This window comes from Prionailurus viverrinus, chromosome A2 (genome assembly GCF_022837055.1).
Source record: "Prionailurus viverrinus isolate Anna chromosome A2, UM_Priviv_1.0, whole genome shotgun sequence".
NCBI lineage: Eukaryota > Metazoa > Chordata > Mammalia > Carnivora > Felidae > Prionailurus > Prionailurus viverrinus.
Window position 1 is genome coordinate 153,025,526 of NC_062562.1, and position 22,602 is coordinate 153,048,127.

Here is a 22,602-nt window from a genome sequence, read left to right on the forward strand (position 1 = left end):
CGATGTGTCACATCCCGACATAGGATATGTTTAGTAGAAGCATCTGAAATATGAGAAGTGTGTGACAAATGGCAGCTGTGTTATCTACCTGTGGCTTTACAATAGGACTTAAACCATCTATATAGAACTGTTTTCAATTTCATTCTGCATATGATTATATTTTTTCGCCGGAAATTGCCTGGAACTAGTGACTGGATTGTGCACGAGCGTGCGTGTGCGTGTGTGTGTGTGTCCACTGGTCTATAACAGGTAGTTCCTGTTAGGCACTCCACAAACATCTGTGGAATGACTGAAAGGAGTAAGACGTGTGTTGAACTGAATAAAAGAGGAGCAAAAAGTAATGTGCAAATGTGCATGTCTACTAATATGCTTACTATTTATGGCCTGAATTTGGATGCCACAGGGTCACTGCCGGGGCTCACAGAAAATCTTCCAAGGTCTCTGTGTACCTATACCTAGCAGAGCTAGAGGCTACTCCACTCCTGCTTCCTCAAAAACACCCAAGCCAGGCAGATTTTTTTCCCCTTTACTCCTGCTCTTTATTCCTAGAGACACTATCACTTCTCGGCCTTTTGGCTAAGATCAAGTGTAGTATTCCTAGAGACACTATAAACATGGGAAGCTGAAAGTAATGGTCAAGATTTGGTGTCCATTCATGTGTTTATGCCTTTAAAGGGCCATTAGGGGAAGATGCTAACGTACATGCTACATGTCGAAATCACCTAACCACAGAAGACACACGAGTACCAGATGTTTTCAAAGAGAATGAAATGTGGCTTAATTTGATAGATGAATGAGATTCAAACCGGAAAAGAGAGCAAGAGAGAGAGAGAGAGAGAGAGAGAGAGAGAGAAGCCAGGAAGCTGGGGGGAAGAAAAACACATGCTTATCATGCTATCACCACAAATTTGGTACCTCATCCCAACCAGTCAACTTAACGCTCTTCACAAGACAATACAGCATATTACATCAGGTGGCATTTGATTTTGTCTTTTATTTTTTACTTAGCTCAAAAATATCCTGCAAAGACCTTGATATGAAAATTATTTCTATGAAATGTTTGATTATGGTGACCGACATGTGTCAGTGGTCTGCAATTCTGTCTGCCTCCAATAAGCAGGGGGAGTGAGCTAAAATTTGGAGAGCATCTCTACCATTCTGAACATAGCCTGGAAGAAAGTCAATTTAGAAAATTCAATTATTGCATGGAGAACTGATCCTTGGTTCACTGTGCCTACTCACCGTGGTCAAGGATATATTTCACAATCTCCCCGTTGCCGGTTTTAGCTGCATGGTGAAGGAGTGAACAGTGGTCTGGTCCCTGAATTAGCAGACTCCCTCCGTTTTTATAGCTTTCTATTAGCTGCAAAAGAGACATAGGAAAAGAAGCTCAGGCAGGGTCCGGAACAAGGAAAACAGTTAACCGGTGATAAAAAGAAGAGTGATGGAGCAAACCACAAACGTTTCTAGCCGCAGAGGACACAGAAAAGTCAAAGGGAGGAAGTAACATTCCCGGTCTGTGTTATCACTCAAATAGATGGCCAGCATCTCACCTGACTCGGGAGAGGGTCTGTGGGCACTGAACAGCCCAAGGAAACTGAAACATGCTGAGTTACTTATTTCTTTTCTGCTTTATGTCTTTTTCTTTTCTGGGCACTGGTCTCTGTCCCAAGGGAGTGAAGGGCAGCGAAGAGAATAAACGTTTTCCTCTGTTGGCTGAGCTCTCTCCTGAGTGAAAGGATAATTAAGGCTGCAGACAGGAATAGCTTGGTGTCCCATAGCTAAGTGCCTTTCCTCGCCCCCAGTTTTTCTTCAACCTCTAATGAACCCAGCTACCAAATCCAGAAGCTCCTTCCCATTTTCCTGCAGGAGGTCACAGCACACGTGCACATAGCAGACACGGGCACACATCTGCACGGCCTCACTTCTTCACCCTGATCTGCCGTCCAGCCTCTCGCCTTCTGTTAACCACCCAACCCATACCCAAGAAGGCTAGAGATGACCCCCAGGGTGAGAACCAAAAGGATTCAGGGAATGTAGTAGTAGACACCTAAAACACCTGTGAGAACAGACTAGAAAAAACCCCACAGATTTTGTAGCCTGAGAATAATGTGGTGAAGTGAGGATATGGTCTAATTTCATGAAATACTGAACATTATAGAAAGTGTAAGTGGGTTTCTGTTCTCCAAACTGCAGTAGAGCAGGACACAGAGTCTTCCTGCAGCTTATAAAGGGTAGTTTTAGGGAAAATAAGAATAAAATAATCCAGAAGGTACCAAGCAAAAGGAATGTAACTATCACCGAGAAAGAATTAGATGGCACATTATATATATATATATATATATATATATATATATATATACACACACACACATATATAAAATCAAACATCTCATGAGGTCAAAGAGTCAACTCATAATTCATGATTTCGGTCAAATCCAACCATGGAACTGCCATGTGCCAGATTCCAGGGAAACAAGTATAAACAGGACTCCATCACTGGCCTCAAGACCTCGCAGTCCATGGGGGAGACCGATGTGCAAAGACAGACACAGGAATGGAGAACAACATGAGGAGGTTATTAACGGGTAAAGAAGAGTCACAGAAGACTTTCCAGAAAATAGATCAAAAAGGAATAGTTGAATGGATGTAAAGAACATACGGGGACTTTTATCTCTAAAGTACAAGGCTACAGGACAGCAAGAGGTAGCTAATGGTTTTCCACAAAGAATCTAAACATGTCCAGTACTGCTCGACGATAGTCTTACAATGATACTCCCTTTCTTTGTAGGCAGAGGCACAAAGGATTCGGGCTCAAGAGAGAAGCACAGGCCCACCCACCCATCAGCTGCCTTGATTGTGCCTTTCTGTAGTGTTTTTGACACTGTGGCCCTTCAGTTAGTCCATGGGTATCTTATGCCGCTGAGTTACACAGCAACCACTCCCAACAGCCTTCACGCCGACTCCTGGGTTCTTCTGTTCTCTGCTATTTGGTGTGCACGTTCTCTCTTACATACACACAGTTTAATAGTTAATGTGTACTGTGCTTTCTGCATGGAATAGAGACATAGAAGAAGATGGGGAAGAAGAAAGAAAAGGGGAAGAAAAATACTTGGGAGGGAAAGAATGTAAAAGAATGAGAAAGAAACACCCTAAGTCATTATATTTCATCTCCCAATAAATAAGGTTAAGTAACTTCTCAGGCACTTAGGAAATGATTATAACAGAGAAGGTAATAAGACAATCCACTGAATACAGTAATTTCCCATATTTCAAATAGTTCTCTATTAAGTATGAAAAAAATGTGGCTATATACCCAGGGACCTGGAAAATATGTTGCCTAGGCTAAAAGCAGAGGAAAAATCAAAAAGGATTTCAAATATAGTAGTTTTGCAAATAATTTGTGGCTTAGAAGCTCTTTAAGAGCAGGAATCACATCTTACTGCCCAAAGCATCTCACATAAGGCTTTGCAGGGAGTATAGGATAATATTGGTTTAATCCACTGCAGGGCAACAGCATCAAACTCCTAGGTTCACCACTTGGAGAGCACTTTTCTCTTGTGGGTGACAATGGCTGGTAACATTATGACCCAGACGGTGGCACAGGCACCACTTCCAGGATTATGTGCCTAAGACGGCAGTTTATCAGGATGCTTGGGACCTCCTGACTGTTTGTTTCCTATTAGTAACCTCTTCATACTGTCGCACAAGGGGTTCTCAGTTTATTCAATAGATGCACTTCAGAAGAAGTTGCACGCAAGGTCAGTGCTTCTCAGCTTTCTTTTAAGGCTCTTGGTTTCTCAATCTGCAATGGCACCCTTCTCCACAGGCTGGCGGGTAGAGCCTCTGTCTCCCGCAGGTGCCAATATTATAGAGCAGATCAAGCCAGTGTGGGTTACAGAGGGATATGCAGGTCGTCCTAAGTCCCAATGCCTGAAAATGACATGAAACTAAATATAACTTTTAGAATACTTATAGACTGTACACACTTTATAACAATATTTGCATCTCCACTATGTTTATTAAAAAGACACAGACTAACACTACTAGCTGGCATTTCAGAGTCGCTTCTATGTAATAAAAACAGTCTTAAGAGCTTTACGTGTATCGTTACGTTCAATTCTCATGACAAAGGATAGAGGCAGCATTATTCAGATGAAGAAACTGAGGCACAGAGAGAATTAAATACAGTCACACATACAATGAATGGCAGAGCCAAGATCTGAACGCGGGCAGTCTGACTCCCGAATCTGTATTCACTCCAGAGGCAGCAGTGACTACTTCCTTCCCTCTGAACTAAGAAAATATACGCAGAAATGAAAATGTTCAAAGGAGATCAGACTAAGCATCTTCTTTTGGTTAATTGCGATCCCTGAAGGACAAAACTCTAATAATGTTAGAAGCTGGAGGCTCTGGGCCGGAGAGTGTATTTCTGGGTATTATCCATATAATGCATTCATTTCAAGACCTGTCTAAAAAGAAACCTTAACACTCCAAATATCAGCTCCTAGATAGCGGAAATTTGGGGCACTGTGAGCATTGCATCCTGGGCACATGCAGTCCATGTTATGAGTGGAGGCAACCAGCGCAGTACCCCTGCACACATCCTTTGCTGTTAGGAAATGTGGAGATGCTATGAAGACTCCTCTGGCCCTCTCTGTCCAGTTCCCCAAAGAACATCCTTCCCCTTTCGAGTTGGCTAGCACCACAGAGGGATGGATGATAGATGACATACGAGAGATCATGAAAATGTGGTGAGAAATGAGGTTAAAGTTGTTAAAGAATCACCAAAAATTTTGGTAGGAAAAATGCTTACCTTCATAAGATCACCAGCTATTACTGCCTGCAAAATTGCTGTGAAAGACAAAAGAGAGATGTCCCATTAGTAGAAGACCCTCTCATCAAAATACCACAAAGGGCTGGATCTATATTTTGCCAAAATAGTCTACATTTGGGGTAGGAATAAGGGAAAGAGAAGCATACCAAGAATCTTGCATCAGGCTAAAGTCTTCTCTTCACCCCTTCCCTGTCCGGACACCCATTCTGTCCAACATTCTAGAGTCTACCTCAACACCCCCTCATGAAATTTGGAGTCCCAGAGATTAGGTTCAGATCTTAGCTCTTTCACAAGCTGTGGAACAATGGGTAGATCATGGAACCCCTCTGAATCCAGTTTCCACATAAACATCAAGTTTAAATCTTACAGAATTACTGAAATGATTAAACCATATGAATGTTCTCAACTCATCTGAGGCAGGCTAGGTGCCTAACCATGATTTTTTTGCTCCCTTCTTTCCAGTTCCTTCTACTGTATCCTCTTGGAGTTCCAAAAATTACTAGTAATTTTGTTATGTAATGAGAAACAACTATCCACTTCTATGGAAATAAAGAAGACTAAAGGTAGTAGAGAGGGGACATGTATACTTGAATTCTGTTCCGAGGAAAATGATCATGTGGTCAGCATCTCATCCACTGGCAACTCAAATGGAAAGAACTCTGAGAGTCATAGGAAACCTAAACTAATTGTAAAAATATGTAGCTTTAGGGGCAAAACTAGAAGTGCATGTACATACAGGTTATGTGGAAGACAAAAGGGGAATGAGAAGAGAAAACTGATTAACAAGGGCAAGAAGATGTGAGCATCTAATGACAGCAATGATTCCCCAAGGGAACATTTGTCTTAGGTTGGAAATGGTCCCTTTAGAAAAATAAATACCTAGATTCTAAAACTACTCAAAAAAAAAAAGATTATTTTAAGGCATGAATGGCATAGAATTTTAGAAGAGAGTAACTTAAATTTTAAATTTCTCAGAGTGGCATTTTATTCTCATTTACTCTCACACAGAGTTAGCCAAAAATGCTGTGTTGTGCATCCAAATGCACAGAGCCCTGGAGCAGCACTGACAAGGCCCTCCAGGTTTTCATACTGAGTACTTACCAGTCCCGAGTGATTGGATGCACCACAGGCAGGTTAAACCCATTCACTGGCCCAGGGCTGAAGGCCCTGCCCTTGACCACAGCAGAAACCACGAAAACCCATGGAAATAAGGAGGGCCACTTGAGCACTCGAGGAGGACACAGACAGAAAGACAGACATAAAAAGGAGGAGAATGGGAAAGAGGAAAGAATGTTTCCCTTTCCATAATGAGCTGCAAGCATCTCCCAAGGGTTCCTAGCACAATGCTCTGTACGGTATTGATGTGCAACGATTAGTTGCAGAACTGACTGAAGGCAGAGAGAGAAAAGGAGCCAGATGGGAGAGAGATAGAAACAGAAAGGAAATTAATGTCAGAAGAATCCAAAGAAAACACATGCCTCACTCTTCTTGCTATAGATGAGGACACTGGAGTTCAGAGTAAAGTGACTGTCTCGGGGCACAGAGCCAGTAGTGGCCCAATCGCGGCCATAATGCAGGTCAGTGTCCAGTCCAGTCCTCTGTCCAGTGCCCTCTGGGAGCTCCCCAGGCAGAGCTCCCCCAGGCTCTGTGACGCCTGGAGAAAAGGAAAGAAAGTAGCCTTTATAGGTTATCAAGCCTTTATAGTGTTGCAAAAGGGCACTGGATTAGAGTCTAATTCTAAACTTAACTTAGGAGACTTGTAAGCTTAACAAGTCAATGATTGTGAACCAATTTTCTTTTTTGTAAAATGAAAGTAATAGCTGCTCATCTGTCTATAGTAAGGATAAAACAAACAAACAAACAAAAAACAAAAGCTTTATAAGTAGATATGTCAACAGAAGGGGTCATTTTCAGTACTTTTGCGACTGTACTTAAGTATCTGAAGACATATGGATAGACACTGCAGAAGGAGCCTAGAAAGGAAGGGCAAAATTGGTATGGGAAGTCGAGGAGACATATCTTGTGAACGCAGCACCTATGACAGGAGAGGCATGGATGAAGGAGTCAGTGGGTGCTGCTTAACCCTACGATGTAAACCCTGTATCAGAGGACAGGGAGGGAGAAGCAGGAGAAAATATTAGCCAATCACAAGTCTGCAAGAACAAATCAGTTCAGATCTTTACACTATAGGATGTTCTCCTGACTGAAGTAGAATCTCCATATTAGGATAGGAATAAGGTTAGGGCAATTGCCTGAGTCGGGGGGCAGTTCATGCAGGGCTTAAAATAACACAGAGCTTCAAAAACAGTTATAGAGCCTATTCTTTTCAAGATTTTATTAAAACATTTCCCAGAAATCCAAAGAAAAAGAAAAGAGAAATAGAGAAAAGAAGAAAAATGAATTCATTAATTTAAAGCACTTGTGTAATAACATTTGGGGCATACAAGCAATAAATCAAGACAATAAAGAAATTCCCCAGGACAAAGTCTATTTAAGGAGAACCAGGAAGGGAAGAAAGGAAAAGGGAAGAAAGGGACGATGGAAAGAAAGAAAAGAGAGAAAAATATTAGAAGCTGGGGGAAAACTTACTGGCTAGCTGTAGAGTTCAAAGATTTCTTGGAGGAGGTGAAGTTTAAGCCAACTCTTCATGGTAAGCAGAATTAATGAGCAAAGAGGATTTGGAAGATCCTGAACAAAGACATGGAAGTTAAGTTGTGATGTCTAAGGGAAGCTGCAAAACGCTGTATATTATCCTCCCTGAGGTGAGGAGTGGTCTCAGATAAGATGCTTCAGAGACCAAAGGATCCCCCCCACCATCACCACAGTGAGCACCTCTTCTGTCAAGATAAGGCACTTGGGGTTTATCCTGCAGGTGATGAGAAACTATTGCAAGGTTCAAAGTAAGCCAGGAAAGCATATAAATGTCAACCATGCCAGTTTGATCGTACCCTTCCCCTCCTGGAAAGAGAGTTATGACCTGCTCTCTGCTCATTTTCTACAGATTGCCCACATTATAGCCTCTTTAAATGCCTACCCCAGACTCATTCAGAAGCACTGCTATGTTTGTTGGTTTCAGCAGCTTCCTGGCTTAAAGTCCCCATGAACAGGTAGAGGATCATGTAAGAGAATCATAACCACAAATAATTTCCAATTGTACTGGAGATGGAAAGCATGGATATTCATTTTTAAGTCAAGCAATACACGCAAGGGTAGCTATTATGCAAACATTATTAGGCTCAAGGCTCACTTCTCTCTCCTGATTAATGTCCTTCCCCATGACCACTACTGTTTAAGATTTCTTCTGCATACAGAGAGCTTGCATCTATTAGTATCCAACTCCAGACTGTACCTTCTGAAAGATCAAGCTTAAAAAAACAAATAATGAGTTGTTATGATTATAGTATTGTTCTTTATTATTTCTCAGTCCCTAAGCTCGCCTTCCTGCCTTTTCCAAAACTCTCCCCAACTGGGGAAATCATGCTCCCAAATGCAAAGAAGGGAAGTCAAATTGCTAGGGGGAGGTAAAGGTTATTGAATGGATGGATAGTAAGTTTTCTGGACAATTAAATCACATAAACTTACACAGACAGGAGCGTAAGGGAGTAGAGAACTGAGAAGTTTGTCGTTTTTAGAGCTTAGAAACTGAATCATTAATTTATGTGAAGTGGTTGCTTTTTCCTTCAGTGCTACCCCTTCCAGTAAACTGCTATCCAATAAACATCATAAGACAGAAAACTGGAACTGACAAGTCAGAATTGCAAGGAAGGAATCCCTGTCTTCCTTCTCAGTCTTGGGTCTCAATTCCCAAGGGTCTGGATATCCTCAGAAATCTGCACATGGAAGGAACAATGCTATCCAGTGGAATCAGGACAGGGAGAAAACAATCCCTGGGGTCACTGGCTGGCCACCTTCCCTGCAGAGCCACACCCTGTTTGAGGTTCTGGGGATACCACTGCACGAGGCAAACTCCACCCCTTGCCAGAAACTGATGTTTTGGCAAGAAGTCCAAATTAGGAAGGCATATACGGGAACTGATTCAGGATGCCTGAATTTAAGCCCTGTGAGCACAATTAACTAGCTGTAAACTTGGGCAAGTTACAGTTTACCAAACTTCAGTTTTCTCATTAGAAAAATGAAATAAAATCAGTTCTTTTTGAGACTCTGCAAATAAGCTCAAGGAACAGAGGATCTGACTGTTATGATCTTCTTTGTAGAACACCATGGAACACTGAATGTTTTTGACCTCATTATACAGAAAAAGAACCGTTTCTCACCTATGAAAGGAGAAGGTAAGATTACAGAAGGCCAATCACAGCTGTAGAGTTTGGCATATGACTACTTCCAAAGGGATAGTTTAAGGTTGTGGTTTTTGCTATGCCAACGAAAATATTTAATAAAAAGCATGCAGGACTTGGCAAAGCCTTGTGCATGTAGTTCTCAATAAATCAAATAACTACATCATATAGTTTCAACTCTGAACACTTATGTCTATTTAAAAACTTTAATCTTTCATGTTATTTCTCAGTTCTTAAATTAATATTCTATTACAAGACAGTTTGTCACCTACTAATGATAGCAGTCACTTAAATCTGTTTTTAAAAAACTGTTGAAGAAAAAAATTAAAAGTACAAACAGCAGATGTTGAACAAAGAGTAGCTTGTCCTTGGGTTGGGAGAGAAACCAGTTGATGCACTGAAAGTATAAACATATATAAGGCTTTGCCAACTTCTGCACACTTTTTACTCCTCAATATTTCATCTGCAATGCAAGTAGCATATCCTAGAACTATTCCTTCAGAAATGGACATAGTCTACATTCCAGGGCTATTTCTGACCCCACCCTAACCCTCTCATTTCACAGATGAGAAAACTGGGGCTTGAGAGGTAACCACACTTTTCCAAGGTCAGACAGATAGCTAGCAATCCAGCTGACAAAGGGACTCTTATTTTTTTTCTTTGTTTCTTTTATATTTTCTTTAACATTATTGTGTATGATCCATGTTAGAATTCCTTCCACCATGCTGTTACCCCTTTAACCTGGAGCAAGGTGGGAAAAAATAGAAACAACCTCCAATAAAAGTTTCATGAATGCGTCACATGGAAAATGAAGTCAATTTATGGCTTTAAGGCCCACCTCTTCTTATGCCGAGGGAGACCCTGAGCGCACCATGGCAGATGTTGCGTTCACCATTCTGTTATTCGGAAGACGATGGGCATCTTCCTACTTCTCCTTTATTCAAAGTGACCTACTGCTTAGCTACCAGAGAGGTTGCACTGTCAGCTGCCCAAGAGTCTATTTCTTTGAGATATATATTTCTGCAGAGCTTTCCCCGTATTTTCCTTATTAGAAGCATTCTGTCCAATTTTTCTACTTTGTAAGCAGTCAGTCATGGTACATGAGTAACAAACTGTGAAGGCTTAGCTCCCCAAAATGGAACTCAGCATAATCATCAAATACAGCAAAGGTAGCTAACACTTATTTAATGGTATGGATAACTACTGGGAATTATAGTAATTTGGCATAAGTGAGAAGCAGCTCATGAGAATGACTCTAATTAGTATTATTTTACATAGTCATACCGAACAAGATGAAGTGAGAGAAAGGAGGAATTAGATGTTGCAAAAGACCTCTGCATTTTAATATAAGCCTAGAGGCGGTTTTGACAATTGATAATCAGCTATGTGCCAAGTCATTTGTTAATAGCTAAAATACAGAGGGTTTTTAATATCCTGGAACAAATCCAAGATTATTCTTAGAATGATACACAAATCTGGGATCAGGTGTTACTGTACATCAAACCATCCCAAAACATAGTGGCTTCAAACAGAACAATTATTTGTTTTGTTCAAAAATCTGCAATTGGGATCGGGGTCAGCCGAAAGTTTGTCTCCTCTCCACCTGACATCAGGTGGGGCAGCTCCATGGAAACCTCAAAGATCTACTTTCAAGACGACTACATAGTACTGATAACTGGGTGCTGGTTTCAGCTGGGAGTTTTAGTTCCTTGTGCATGACATTCTGTGAGCCGTTTGAACTTCCTTCTGAAATGGTGACTGGGTTTCAAAAGCAACCACCCCAAGAAAGCCTAGTGGAAGTCACCTTGTCTTGGAAATCACATGGAGTCACTTCTGCTCCTACAGTCCTAAGTTGGTCCATATTCAAGAAAACACAGACCCCACATCTCAATGAAAAGAATGTCAAAGTCATATTGCAAGAAGAATGTGTGGGATGGGAGATCATGCTGTGGCTGTTTTTGGAAAATCCAGTCTGTCCCATCATACACTTGCACTGTGACATACTTTGAGTAAGAGGGTTGATGTTGACTTTTAGTCAGCATTGGGAAATGGCCATGAACAACAGTTTTCTTACCGGAGTCACCCATGGGAATGTATTTTGCATACAGTGTCATTCAAAAATACAAAAGGTTGACAACTGCTTATCTGAAGGGTCAGCTTTTAGGAGTGGGAGGAAGAAAGGCAAGTAGAAGATGATGCAGACAACAGATGTTTGTTGAGTTGAATTAAGAATTCCATCTAAAGTAGACTTTACCCCGAACTTCTCTTTACTAATCAGATGTAAGAAAAAACACTGTGCCTCCTCCTCTTTCTCCTCCAGCCAAGCAAGCAATCACTCACCAAACTCTAGTCCCATGTCCTTCACACCCGATCTACTATCTTCTCCCCCACTGCCGAGAAATGGAGTGGAGGGATCAGAGCACACACACTTCAGATATCTCCTCATCATTGGGATTCATCCATCAGCAGCATCTGAAGACCAATAAATGCTACAGTGGTCTAACATTCAACCACCACCTGTGCCAACGGCGCTCAGAGGGTGTAACCATAGATGGGAGACATAAATAGGTTTTGTTTCTCTCTAATGACAGAGTTAATCCTCAGATTGAATTAGTCCCTGCTAATCGAATGCATGAATGCATAGGGGTTCTTTCCATCTGCTGCAGCAATCTTTTTGAAGATACCATTGGCATGGAAGGAGTTTCCTGTTTGGAGAAAAAACAAACAGCCCCCTATCCAGTGTTCCCTCCTGGCAGAAAACTTCCACCTTGCTGCCAGAGGACCAGGACGTGCTCCCTTTAGAAGCAGTTCGTTCCATTTCTCTTATTTCTCCCCTGGAATTAGCTACAAACAGTGTGGGGACCAGATGTCTCTCCCAAACACCCCATTTGTTTACCTGTGGTTGCGAAATTGTTCTCTGGTTGTCTCACGTGTGAAAGCCCCATCTCTGCACTTAAGCCACGAGCACAGGGACTGCATTTTAACTTTGCTCCTTTTTATTTTATCTATATTCTGTCTTTCAATAAAAACTATAGCACGAGAAATACATGAAGGCTTAATAAATACTCGGTTGATACTTGTGGTCTAGTGATTGAGCTATCATTCAATCTTCAAACTCTGAATCAAGGAAGACATTGTAAGGAGTGGAGGAAAACCCACTTTATTGGCTCCTGCTACACCTGGCAGTTGGTTTTGGAGTTGAAAATATTTTCATGTCTTTTTAGGCACCTAATCTAATCTAATCTCTTTAGGTATCTAGTGTTTATTAGATGCAGCGAAACAGCATTGTAAGTATCTCAATAAATCATAAATATTCATCTTATGGGTCAAATTAGAGCCCTATACCAAGCAATAATTATTTCCTAGAACATCAGTGGTAAACCTTAGATCAATGTTAAGAGAAATTTCATGGGTGATTTAGCTTTGAGTCCTGGGTTAGAGAAGACAAGTTCATAGGTCTTCCTCAGTCTTCCACAACATCGTAGGTTATGTGCCAACAGTCCCAGGGGAGATGAGAGAGGTTCCTGAAAATATCTTTCGAGAATCTATGCAACTCAAATTTAATGTTTTTTCTAGTGATAATATATTAATATTACCATCTTTGGATGTAGTGGCCAACACTTTAAAAAACAGGGTACCAGCGTGCCTGGGTGGCTCAGTTGCTTAAGCACCCAACTCCTGATTTTGGCTCAGGTCCTGATCTCTCTCAGCCATGAGATGGGGCCTCACGTCAGTCTCTGGGTTGGCAGCACAGGACCTGCTTGGGATTCTCTCTCTCCCTCTCTCTGCTCCTTCCTACTCGTGCTCTCTTTCTCTCTCAAAAATAAATAAGCATTTAGAAAAATATATAGTACCACCTTCTAAAGTCATACCTAACTGCCCTTAAATCTAGAAAAATAGAAATTCCTTTTTAGTATTAATATTACAGAATCCCATCAACCATTTTTGTTCAATAAATATTAAGCTTCCACCAACAGGGAAGGTTTTTCATACATACACAAAGGGTTTTAATCTGGTTACACCTTAGTAAATTCATGAACCTCAAATAATCATAGCATACAATAACACTGTTTCTCCTCCTTAACATTTGAATAAAGTAACAGATATTAAAGTTCTCAGTACATTCGGACTGTTTCAGTATTCTCCAGAAGTATTCCATCTCTAGAATGCCCAGAGAATTTGACTTAGAATGATGAACTTTATTTTTGCTTTTCCAGCATCTGGATGGTAAAGCTATCTTCCTAAGAGACTATGAGAAATGGAAGAACTAATAAATAAGGGCCTTGTTCGCCTCACAGGTGAGTGGAAGGTGCTAAGTAGAAGCAGCATGGCCACTGGACTTGGCTCATAATGACTTTCCCCGAGGACCTCAGAGACAGCCTCAGAACCTTGGCTTCATCCCGCCTCTCAGCGTGGGGCCCCCTTCCTCCTGTGATAGGTCTCCTTGAACTCATCTGATGTACTCTAGCCGTGTCCTTCAGGATCTCTAAAAGGAACTCAGGTTGAAAAGTGGCCTTCATATTTCATTCAGTGATAGCTACAAGCAGATGCGATGTGGCCTGGAAGCAATGGATGGTTACTGGTTTTACCCAAACATCAAGACTGCGTCTGGGAAATGGTGTTTAAGGCCAGGATCCAAGTACAAATGAGTGTGCTCGGGAGCTCATAAAGATGATGGGTTTATGGGTCATCCGGTCATCGGGATGCTCAGTAAGTGCCTTATCAGTGCCTGCCAGGTCACTGGCCACTCTGTATGATGAAGGCCTGTTGAACTAAGAACGGGTGTAGCCAAAACCCTCCTCACCGAAACACAAGTAACCAGGGAGGCGTTAACACAACAAAGGTCACTTTCAGGGACATAGAGCAACAAATGCACACAAAGCAAATGTGTACATTTTTTTTTAAAAGATAGTTTCTAGAGCCTGCTCTCACTTGTAACTGTAAATGCAGACAATCTGTACTTGTAACTAGGTTATAATAAAAGGCTAATTTTGAACCTTCCCCATATTGGCATAGGACAGATACTAATTGAAAACATAGAAAAATTAAGCATTTCATTTCAGAGAAGTGAAACATGAGTTTTAACTTTCACTTCGACATTGTGTTAAGTTGACTAAGGCGGAATCACAGCTTAAAAGCAAGAATTCTAAAGAAAAAGGTTAGTGTCGAAGCTTGCCTGGAAGATACAAAATAGAATAGGTTTCAGTATATGAGCAAATCTTCAAGGATATCCACTCAAGAGCAGATTTTACTGTCCAGTTGCTGTGAAGAGAAATCAAAACAAAACCTTCATTCTTCTTAGGAACTCGCATATTCTTAAGGAATTAAAGAGTATCTATAAAGTAACACATGTGTACTTACATATCCACATGTAGCCCCTGACTGCTAGGGAAAGAGAGTGGTGCATGGAACCATTTCCTAGGGAGGTTGTAAGAAATTGTCCAAAAAGGGAAGATCTGCATTGGCAGAAAATATGGGTGGGGAGTTTTCTGTGGAAAAGACCAGCTGGTGTAGAGGCATGGGGGGACAAGGAGTAGGGGGCTTCACTTGATAAAGTGGGATGTCTGAAACGGGGGTAGGGGGAAAGGAGTCGGGAAGGGAGTGAAAAGGGCATCCCAGGAGAACAGCTTCCAAGATTCAGAGAGTAATGTGAGTCCAAAAACTTTTTTTTTAATGTCACCGAAAATCACTCACCAACTCCATTTTCAGAATACAACATGGGCCAAGACTATCACTCTCTCCCTCAAATATAAAAGGAGCTTAACTAGAAAGATCGCTGGGAAATCAGATGCCCAAGGAACATCTCTGGGTGAGCCAGGATTTCTGGGAATGAGAAGGAGCCCACAGAGTTAGCTGGGGAAGACATGGGGCCCAGTGAGGCACATGGTCAGAGGAACGGAACAAACAGCTACACAAAGAGTATGGTTTCAATGACTTTTTTGTGGTCTTATAAAACACCACCTCTAACTTTTTGGCAACGGCTGAAAAATTGCCTTTACTCGGTAGGGTGCAAGAGGGGATGGAAATGTCATGAGACTGAGCAAAACTGAGTGGATTTTGGCTGATTACAAATCCCCTTTTCAATAAGCACCGGGGGCGTTGCTTTGTCAGGAGAAAAGCTGGAAGCTGCATAATTAAATAGTAATGTATTTTGTTACCTTGCTAAAGAAAGCTACCAGTGTGAAAGCTGCCTGCGGCATTTATGCACTCATAAAGTTGATTTCCTTTCTTTTCAGAAGGCGACTACCTGGTGAGGTGTGGAAATAAAGTGCCTTGTGTCATCACGAGCAGGAATGTTAACAGACTGGCACCCATCTGCAGGAATCCATATGCACGCCCCGTGGAAAGCAGGACATCGGTGTCTCCTAAAGACCCTTCCCAAACCGAAGGTGACATTTTGGGTTTTTTCTCGCGTGATCTCATTGCCCAGTATTCTCGTCTGCCTCAGAGGCCTGAGTCCAGAGAACAGAAGAAGCCTCAGATATCAGCCACCTCAGCCTGCTCTCTGAAGAGACCGAGCCCGAAGGAAATGATCTGCCCAAGCTCCCCACCCAGTAGAGAGTGCAGCCAGGGCCAGGCCTGGTCTCCCCACTCTGAGAAAAGGCTCCTGTCCTTGCCCGATGCTACCACCCACGCTCAAGTGGAGGAGGGATACACTCTTTGCCCATCGGGTTGTAACTTGAAGGACATGTTTAGTGCCAGCAAATCTAGAAAATGACAGGCTTGGATAGTATCTCAAGTCCATGCCACAAGTAGGACATTGCAGGTCTACTTATAGAAAGAGCCGTTCCCATTTTGGTTGTTTGATCACTTCTCTTGCCCTCCCTTGCACGTCTACTCTCCTGCTCTGTCCCTTTCTTGCAAGCAAACTCTGTGCTAGGCATCGAGCTAATATTATCTAATTTAATCCTCAATATACATGTACTAGATAGGTCCTGTCACTGTCAGCACCCCGTTTAAAGATGAAAAACCGAGGTTTAGTGAGGTTAAGTCATTCGCTGGAGGCCACAGGGCTAATACAAAGCAACGCCAGGATGGAAACCTAGCATGGGAAACACTGATATGTAGGACGAGGCACTACACTGCCTCCCTTAGTCATCAGGTGGTAAAACAAGGTCCTCTCTTCCCATCTTCTCCCTGGTCAGCCAGGAATGCAGTTTTAGTGTCTCCAGGCCCTATGCTTCTCTGGCTCTGATGAGGGATGCTACAGAAAGGAAGGTTGCAGCGGTAGGGGAAGGGAGTGGGTAGTAATGAACCACGGAGAGGCCCCATGCGGAGTCATGTTGATGGAAGGACAGCCGCACGGGGATAAGAAAGTCGTACCCTGACATGCAGGGCACCCAAAGTGGACCCAGAAAATGAGGACTGATTCAGAAGTCTGGCAAAATAAGGCAGCATTTAGTTGACTTCATGATCTTGAAAACAAGCCGGACTGATGGCTATGTCCACAACTCTATGCAGGACAGCACAGGCCTAAGGAGCCAGAGTAGACAGCCTGGGCAAACAGAAATTCACGCAGAAAAAAAATGCTTCCAACTGGAACATTCCAGTATGGAACATACCGTAAAATATCCAGGGCTAATCTTCCAGGGACCAACTGAAAAAGTGACAGTGTGTTCTAGTATTTTGCAACCGGTAATCATGGTAAGAGATGCTTAGGCCCAGACCGTCATTAAGGGAAACGAGTCACCAGCACCCATGTCATTATTTGCAGGAGGAAGTCATCAAAAGGAAAAATAAGCTTTAGGTGGAGCTTACTGGGGGACAGGCGTTCATTGGGTATTGGGGTTTGTAGTCAAGTAGACGACAGACAAATGGAGTAACAATGATCTTCAAATAAGGACTATGGTAGCTATCAGTGTACCTGCCTGGCCCCTTGGAGACATGGGTGTTAACATAGCTCAGATCCTACCATTTCATACAGTAAAAAGCATAAATCAACCCAGTAAACTTTAAAAAAGTTAGCACAATTTGATTTTTCATTTCTGCTCTTACAGGTGATGACATAGAGGCCAAATCGGGCACTTTCCATTCCCTTTCACACACTTACCTGTAGGATAAGTGACAGATCTGCAGGAACGGAATCTGTGATGGCTTCATCTGCTGCCAGAGGAGCTGTGACACATGGTGACCTCTTCTGAACCGTCCACTTACCAGCCAACCAGGTTAGCCTTCTCCCTTCCTAACTCTCTCGTTACTTTCTTATTTATTTATTTTGAGAGAGAAAGAGAGAGTGGGTGAGGGGCAGAGAGAGAGAGAGAGACAGAGAGAGAACCCCAAGCAGGCTCTTCCTCTCTGCTGTCAGCACAGAGCCCAATGCGGGGCTTGAACTCACCAACCGTGAGATCATGACCTGAGCCGAAATGAAGAGTCAGGCGTTTAAACGACCCAGACACACAGGCGCCCCTCCTGTTACTTTCTTATTTGGCAATGTTTTAAATGCTTAACATATTCTCTGAGGCCAGAGAACGTCGAGCCAAGTTGTAAGTGAATCTCAGTAAAGAGCACCCTTCCCTCTCAACATACACTCAGCTATAACAGGGCTTCAAAAGATAATTAGATAATGATCCCCAACAAAGCATTCCAAAGAAACCAGAAGGATCAAAGGATGATATGGTTACAATCAATAGTGAGATTTAACAAAGGGGGTGGAGAGAAAAGAGCAGGGTCAGGACACATAGAAAGCGATATAACCTGATTTTGGAAAGCCCAGGGGTTTTTGTTTTGTTTTGTTTGCTTGTTCTGTTTTATTTTGTTTTTTAATCAGCAGCGATGGTCTGTCTTCCTACGAAATGTGAAAGAAGGCTAGCCAAAGAAAAGCATGCTGTCATTTTTATTCCTTTCCTTTCACACAGTCCTTAGGGAGCACCCAGTGAGACCACCATAAAAGGCCATTTTTTCAGCACATTACCAACTGAATTTCTTTGGAAAAGGTCCAGGACTAACCTATCTTCCAGGACTAACAGGAACAATGTTAATGAGGCTACAACGGAATTCAAAGATGTGTATTGAAAGTTTCTGTTTGCCAACACCATATACTGCAGCAAATGTAACAGTGAGACTTGTATAGAGAAAATCAATTCTGTGCCAGGGAACAGCATCGAACGGGGCAACATCTCTATTCACTGGGTTCATAGTCAAATAAGAAGGGCAACACCACCCATGGGGAAAAAATTTGGAATACGCTCAAAAAAACAGTAAGTGAATAGGGAAGGAGAAATTGGAGGCATTTGAGTTGTCAGGAAAATTCATCATTGTTTGTCCTTAGAATCTATGCAGGTGGTTCCAACACGCAAGAATTAATGAGGACCAAGGAGGGACTTGAATGAAAGACAGCGAAGGTGGTCTGCCAGAGAGGTGGTAGGAGGTGATACAGACCATATGGCTGGGTGAATACAAAGGAGATGAACCTGGAGAGGGGCCCACAAGCTGGGGAGTAGAAATAATTCACTAAAGCAACATGAGCTAAACCAGGCTAAGAAAGGGCCTCAAAAGTGAGCACTGAAATGTTTGAATCTAATTAAAAAGCCAATGGGGGATTCCATAGCCAGAAACAGAATATGGGGCAAAAAAGAACACTCTAGCAACTTTGCATTAGCTAGTCCAAAGTCATGCAAAGTGGCATACTGTGATGGCCAACGTTGAAAACCCTTCCCAGTGAGGCAATTAAAGATCTGTGAGGTTTCCATCTGTATGATCAGCCGAGTTTACTCACCACATTTTACTAATTAACAGCTTATAGAAAATTAAAGGAAAAACATCTAACTTTCTTAATCTACTCTACCATTCTGGTCGTCTTATTGTCTACCTGTTGTGGTATTTACTTAAGGAAATAGCTACCTATCGAGAATTCTACCTTTTTTACAAATGGAGGCTACTGACAGGATATTAGATCCCTGTTTCCTTGATGATGAAATATGAGGATAGGAGAAGCGGGATCAACAACACATCTTTGAATTGTTCTGTGTCAAGGGTACTGGTCACTGATACGAAAAAATATACATACCTCATTTTGAATGATGAACTACTGCCCAATAATTAGGAGACCTCCATTCAACCAAAAGAGTCAAGAATTCCTACTACATGAGTTCAACCTTTAGCAATGCTATGGAGGGACAGTATGGAGGAGTGGCTAAGAATGGGGTCTAGATTACCTGAGTGTAAATCCAAATTCTAACCCTTCCTAGCTGTGCATGGGACCTTGGACAAGTCAGCTAAAAGGTTTGTGCCTTAGTTTCCTCACCTGTAAAATGGGAGGGCTAGTAGTATTGCTAGGATTGTTTTGTAGATTCAACATATGTAAAACATCTGTAGTGGTCGGTTCGGTATGTAACAATGTGCTGTGACCGTGAAGAAACTACTTAACTTCAACAGAACACACCATAGGACAATGCCTGGCACCGATTAAGTTTTAATCAACACTGACCTTTTTAAGGTTTTAAGTACATTTAAGAATATATTATTCCAAATAATTCCAAGGAGTAGTTGAAATTATTTTGCTAAAATACAAGGACCCAAACCATTAATCCCTCCATCCTCAGTTTCTCAAACTCAACTATTCCCAAATTTTTCAATTTCAGGAGATAGCAGAAATGTAAAAACACATAGAACCTTCCAGAAGTTTAACTTTTATTTGAATAAAGATGAATAAAGGGTTCTCTTTTTGATAGTAAGAAGAATCATAGACACTAACTTTCCCTAACAAGTTAGGCTAAAATAATGGATTTTTAAAAATCTGTAAATATGGGAAGATGATGGTAATAGTCACAGCCCACTTTTTGAATACTTCTTTCTTGTTGTTTTGGGTTTTTGCCCCCACCCCCCAAGTTTTTATTTAAATTGCAGTTAATTAACATACAGTGTCATATTAGTTTTAGGTGTGGAATTTAGTGATTCATCACTTACATTCAAAGCCCAGCGCTCACCTCAAGTGCCCTCCATTATACATATTTGAACCTCCACAGAGAAAAAGAAAGTGGGTGAAAGAACCAAAACACATGGTCCATACTTAAAACAAGGTAACAAGGTATCCTTATAAACTTCGAGATTACAAACAGCTGGGGAGAAGCCATTGCCAGAGAAGGCCCTGCCTTCTACCACTGTCTGCACTGGGAGAGTGTAGGGAAGCAGTGGACGGCTGGTGTACCCAATGGCAAGAACGCCACCAAGAGCCAACAGGCGGTCCCTGAAAAGCAGAGGGTGACAGCAGGAGAACAGCCTTACGAGATTTTCCCATTCCCTTGGCAAATTAGTGCGAGAGCCCCCCAGTAAAAACTGAAATACCTAGAAGGTTGTAGCTCCTGTTAACTCTTAATGCTAACCACCCAGGACACCCCTTCAAGACAGGACCCAGTCTGAGGATGACTTTTTGAGTAGAACACACACTGAGCTGAGTAGGGCTAACAGGAAGAGGTCTGGATAAAAATAAGGACACTGATCAAAACCAGAAAGTCTGAGAAAGCAAGCTACCACATTTTCGGCAGTGCACAAAACCAACAAAGAGCCCGCTGAAATGAGAATAGCTAACTGAACTTATTTTTCTCTCCAAAATTCAGAAAAAGTGCATTTCATATAAAAATAGCAAAGAAAAAGGTAAAATCTCATATGAAGTTATTTTAGGGAAAAAAAGAACAAAGAACAGAATAACATTCCTGTAGGCAATGAAAGTGTACCACAAAAACCTCCCACAAAAAAAGAGTAGCATACTGTCTCAAATAAGCTTAAAGGCATTAGTAAAGTGACACACAATATTAAGAATGGCATGAGTCAGAACTACAATAATTCAGAAATGAGATGATAACAAAGAACTAGAAATAAAAGAAAATCATTTTCCAATCAAGGCAAACTAAAAGAAACACAAGAACAAATAAATTCAACCAATAAAGCTTTAAGAAAAGTAGAAGATACAAATAAAAAAAAAAGCCATAAGAAATAAGGAAAGGGGTAAAAAGAAAGTGAGAAAAATGGCCAATGTTAAAGACAGGTGAAGATCAAACATGTAAAATGAGTTCCTGAAGAAGAAAACCAAAGCAAGAGAATAGAACAAATATAAACACTTAATTCAAGAACACTGTTCTGGGGATGCCTGGGTGGCTCGGTCAGTCAAGTATCTGGATTGTGGTTTTGGCTCAGGTCATGATCTCACAGTTCATGAGTTCAAGTCCCCCACTGGACTCCATGTTGGCAGTGCAGAGCCTGTCTGGGATTCCATCTCTCTCTCTCTCTCTGCCCCTCCTGACTTGTGCTCACTTGCTCTCTCTCGAAGTAAATAAACTTAAAAAAATAAAATGTTAAAAAAAAGAATACTGTTCTGAAATTTAAAAAATGAATCATGTATCTGAGAACATTAATGTCTCAAAGTGATCTACACCAAGGTGTAATTTCATAAAGGTACAGGACATTAAAGAAAAATATTGACAGTATTAGACAATATTAGACAATAAGAAGAATATCATCATTAGACTTTAACAGCAATGCTTTATGCCAGGAGAAAATGGAAAAATTAAAATATCAAGGAAAGAACATGTCACACAATGAGCTTGTATGAAGCACAACTAATTTTTAAGGATAAAAGACCCAGACAAGCTATTACATGAAACAACTCTAAAAAATACTGTTTTCAGGAGATTTTTCCTAAGGGATCTAGCAGAAAATATGGTTCAGACAATTAACATAACTAGAGAGACTTCAACGTAATGATTCATGCTGGGCATTAATTACTTTCGCAACTAAGTAAAAAATGAATATTAAAGGAGGATATTAAGAGTATGCAGTGGCTGTATGATCTTAATACCATTGTATCATATCAATAAAAATGCAAGGAAATATGTTTTAATTCTTTTCAGTAATCCTAATTGTGTGGGAGTAAAATAAAAGATTAACCATCGAGGTGCTTGGGTGGCTCAGTGGGTTAAGCATCCGACTTCTGCTCAGGTCATGGTCTCACGGTTTGTGGATTCAAGCCCCGCGTCGGCTCTGTGCTGACCACTCAGAGCCTGCAGCCTGCTTTGGATTCTGTGTCTCCCTCTCTCTCTGCCCCTCCCCAGCTTGCGTACTGTGTCTCTCTCAAAAATAAATAAAAATTAAAAAAAAAATTTTAGGATTTTTGGAAATGGATGATTTTTTACAGTGATAAGGAATCAATTCATTCTCTTGATAACCACATAAATAAAAGGACAGACAAACATTCTGTTTTCCTATATGGCACTGTTTCACTGAATAATCAAATACTAGAGGGGATGACATGGCTCTTTATAAAATGATGGAATTGGAAAAACTCCAGTGCTAGAATTAGAACGGCACTATCTTATAACCTTAATTACTAAATCTAGGTATTGGATACCAACAAAACAGTGAAATACAGACATCATTTGCCCCTGAAAAAAAGAATACATGAAAACCAATAGACTCGCCAAAGAGATCACAAATCTTGGAGTTTCATCAAGCCTCCTTACAGTAGTGAGCCCTCAG

At 41.4% G+C, this 22,602-nt stretch overlaps 1 protein-coding gene across 3 annotated transcripts in view; it reads right to left on the reverse strand.

Moving 5' to 3' along the window:
• The window catches only part of DGKI (diacylglycerol kinase iota), a 455,508-nt gene that overhangs the window by 24,619 nt on the left and 408,287 nt on the right, over positions 1 to 22,602 (reverse strand). For all 3 annotated transcript variants that reach the window (XM_047850207.1, XM_047850206.1, XM_047850208.1), the window contains 2 exons: positions 4,817 to 4,854; positions 1,243 to 1,363 (listed from right to left, as the gene is read on the reverse strand). In XM_047850207.1, coding sequence (XP_047706163.1) covers positions 1,243 to 1,363; positions 4,817 to 4,854 — 159 coding nt within the window. The remainder of the gene's footprint in view (positions 1 to 1,242; positions 1,364 to 4,816; positions 4,855 to 22,602) is intronic.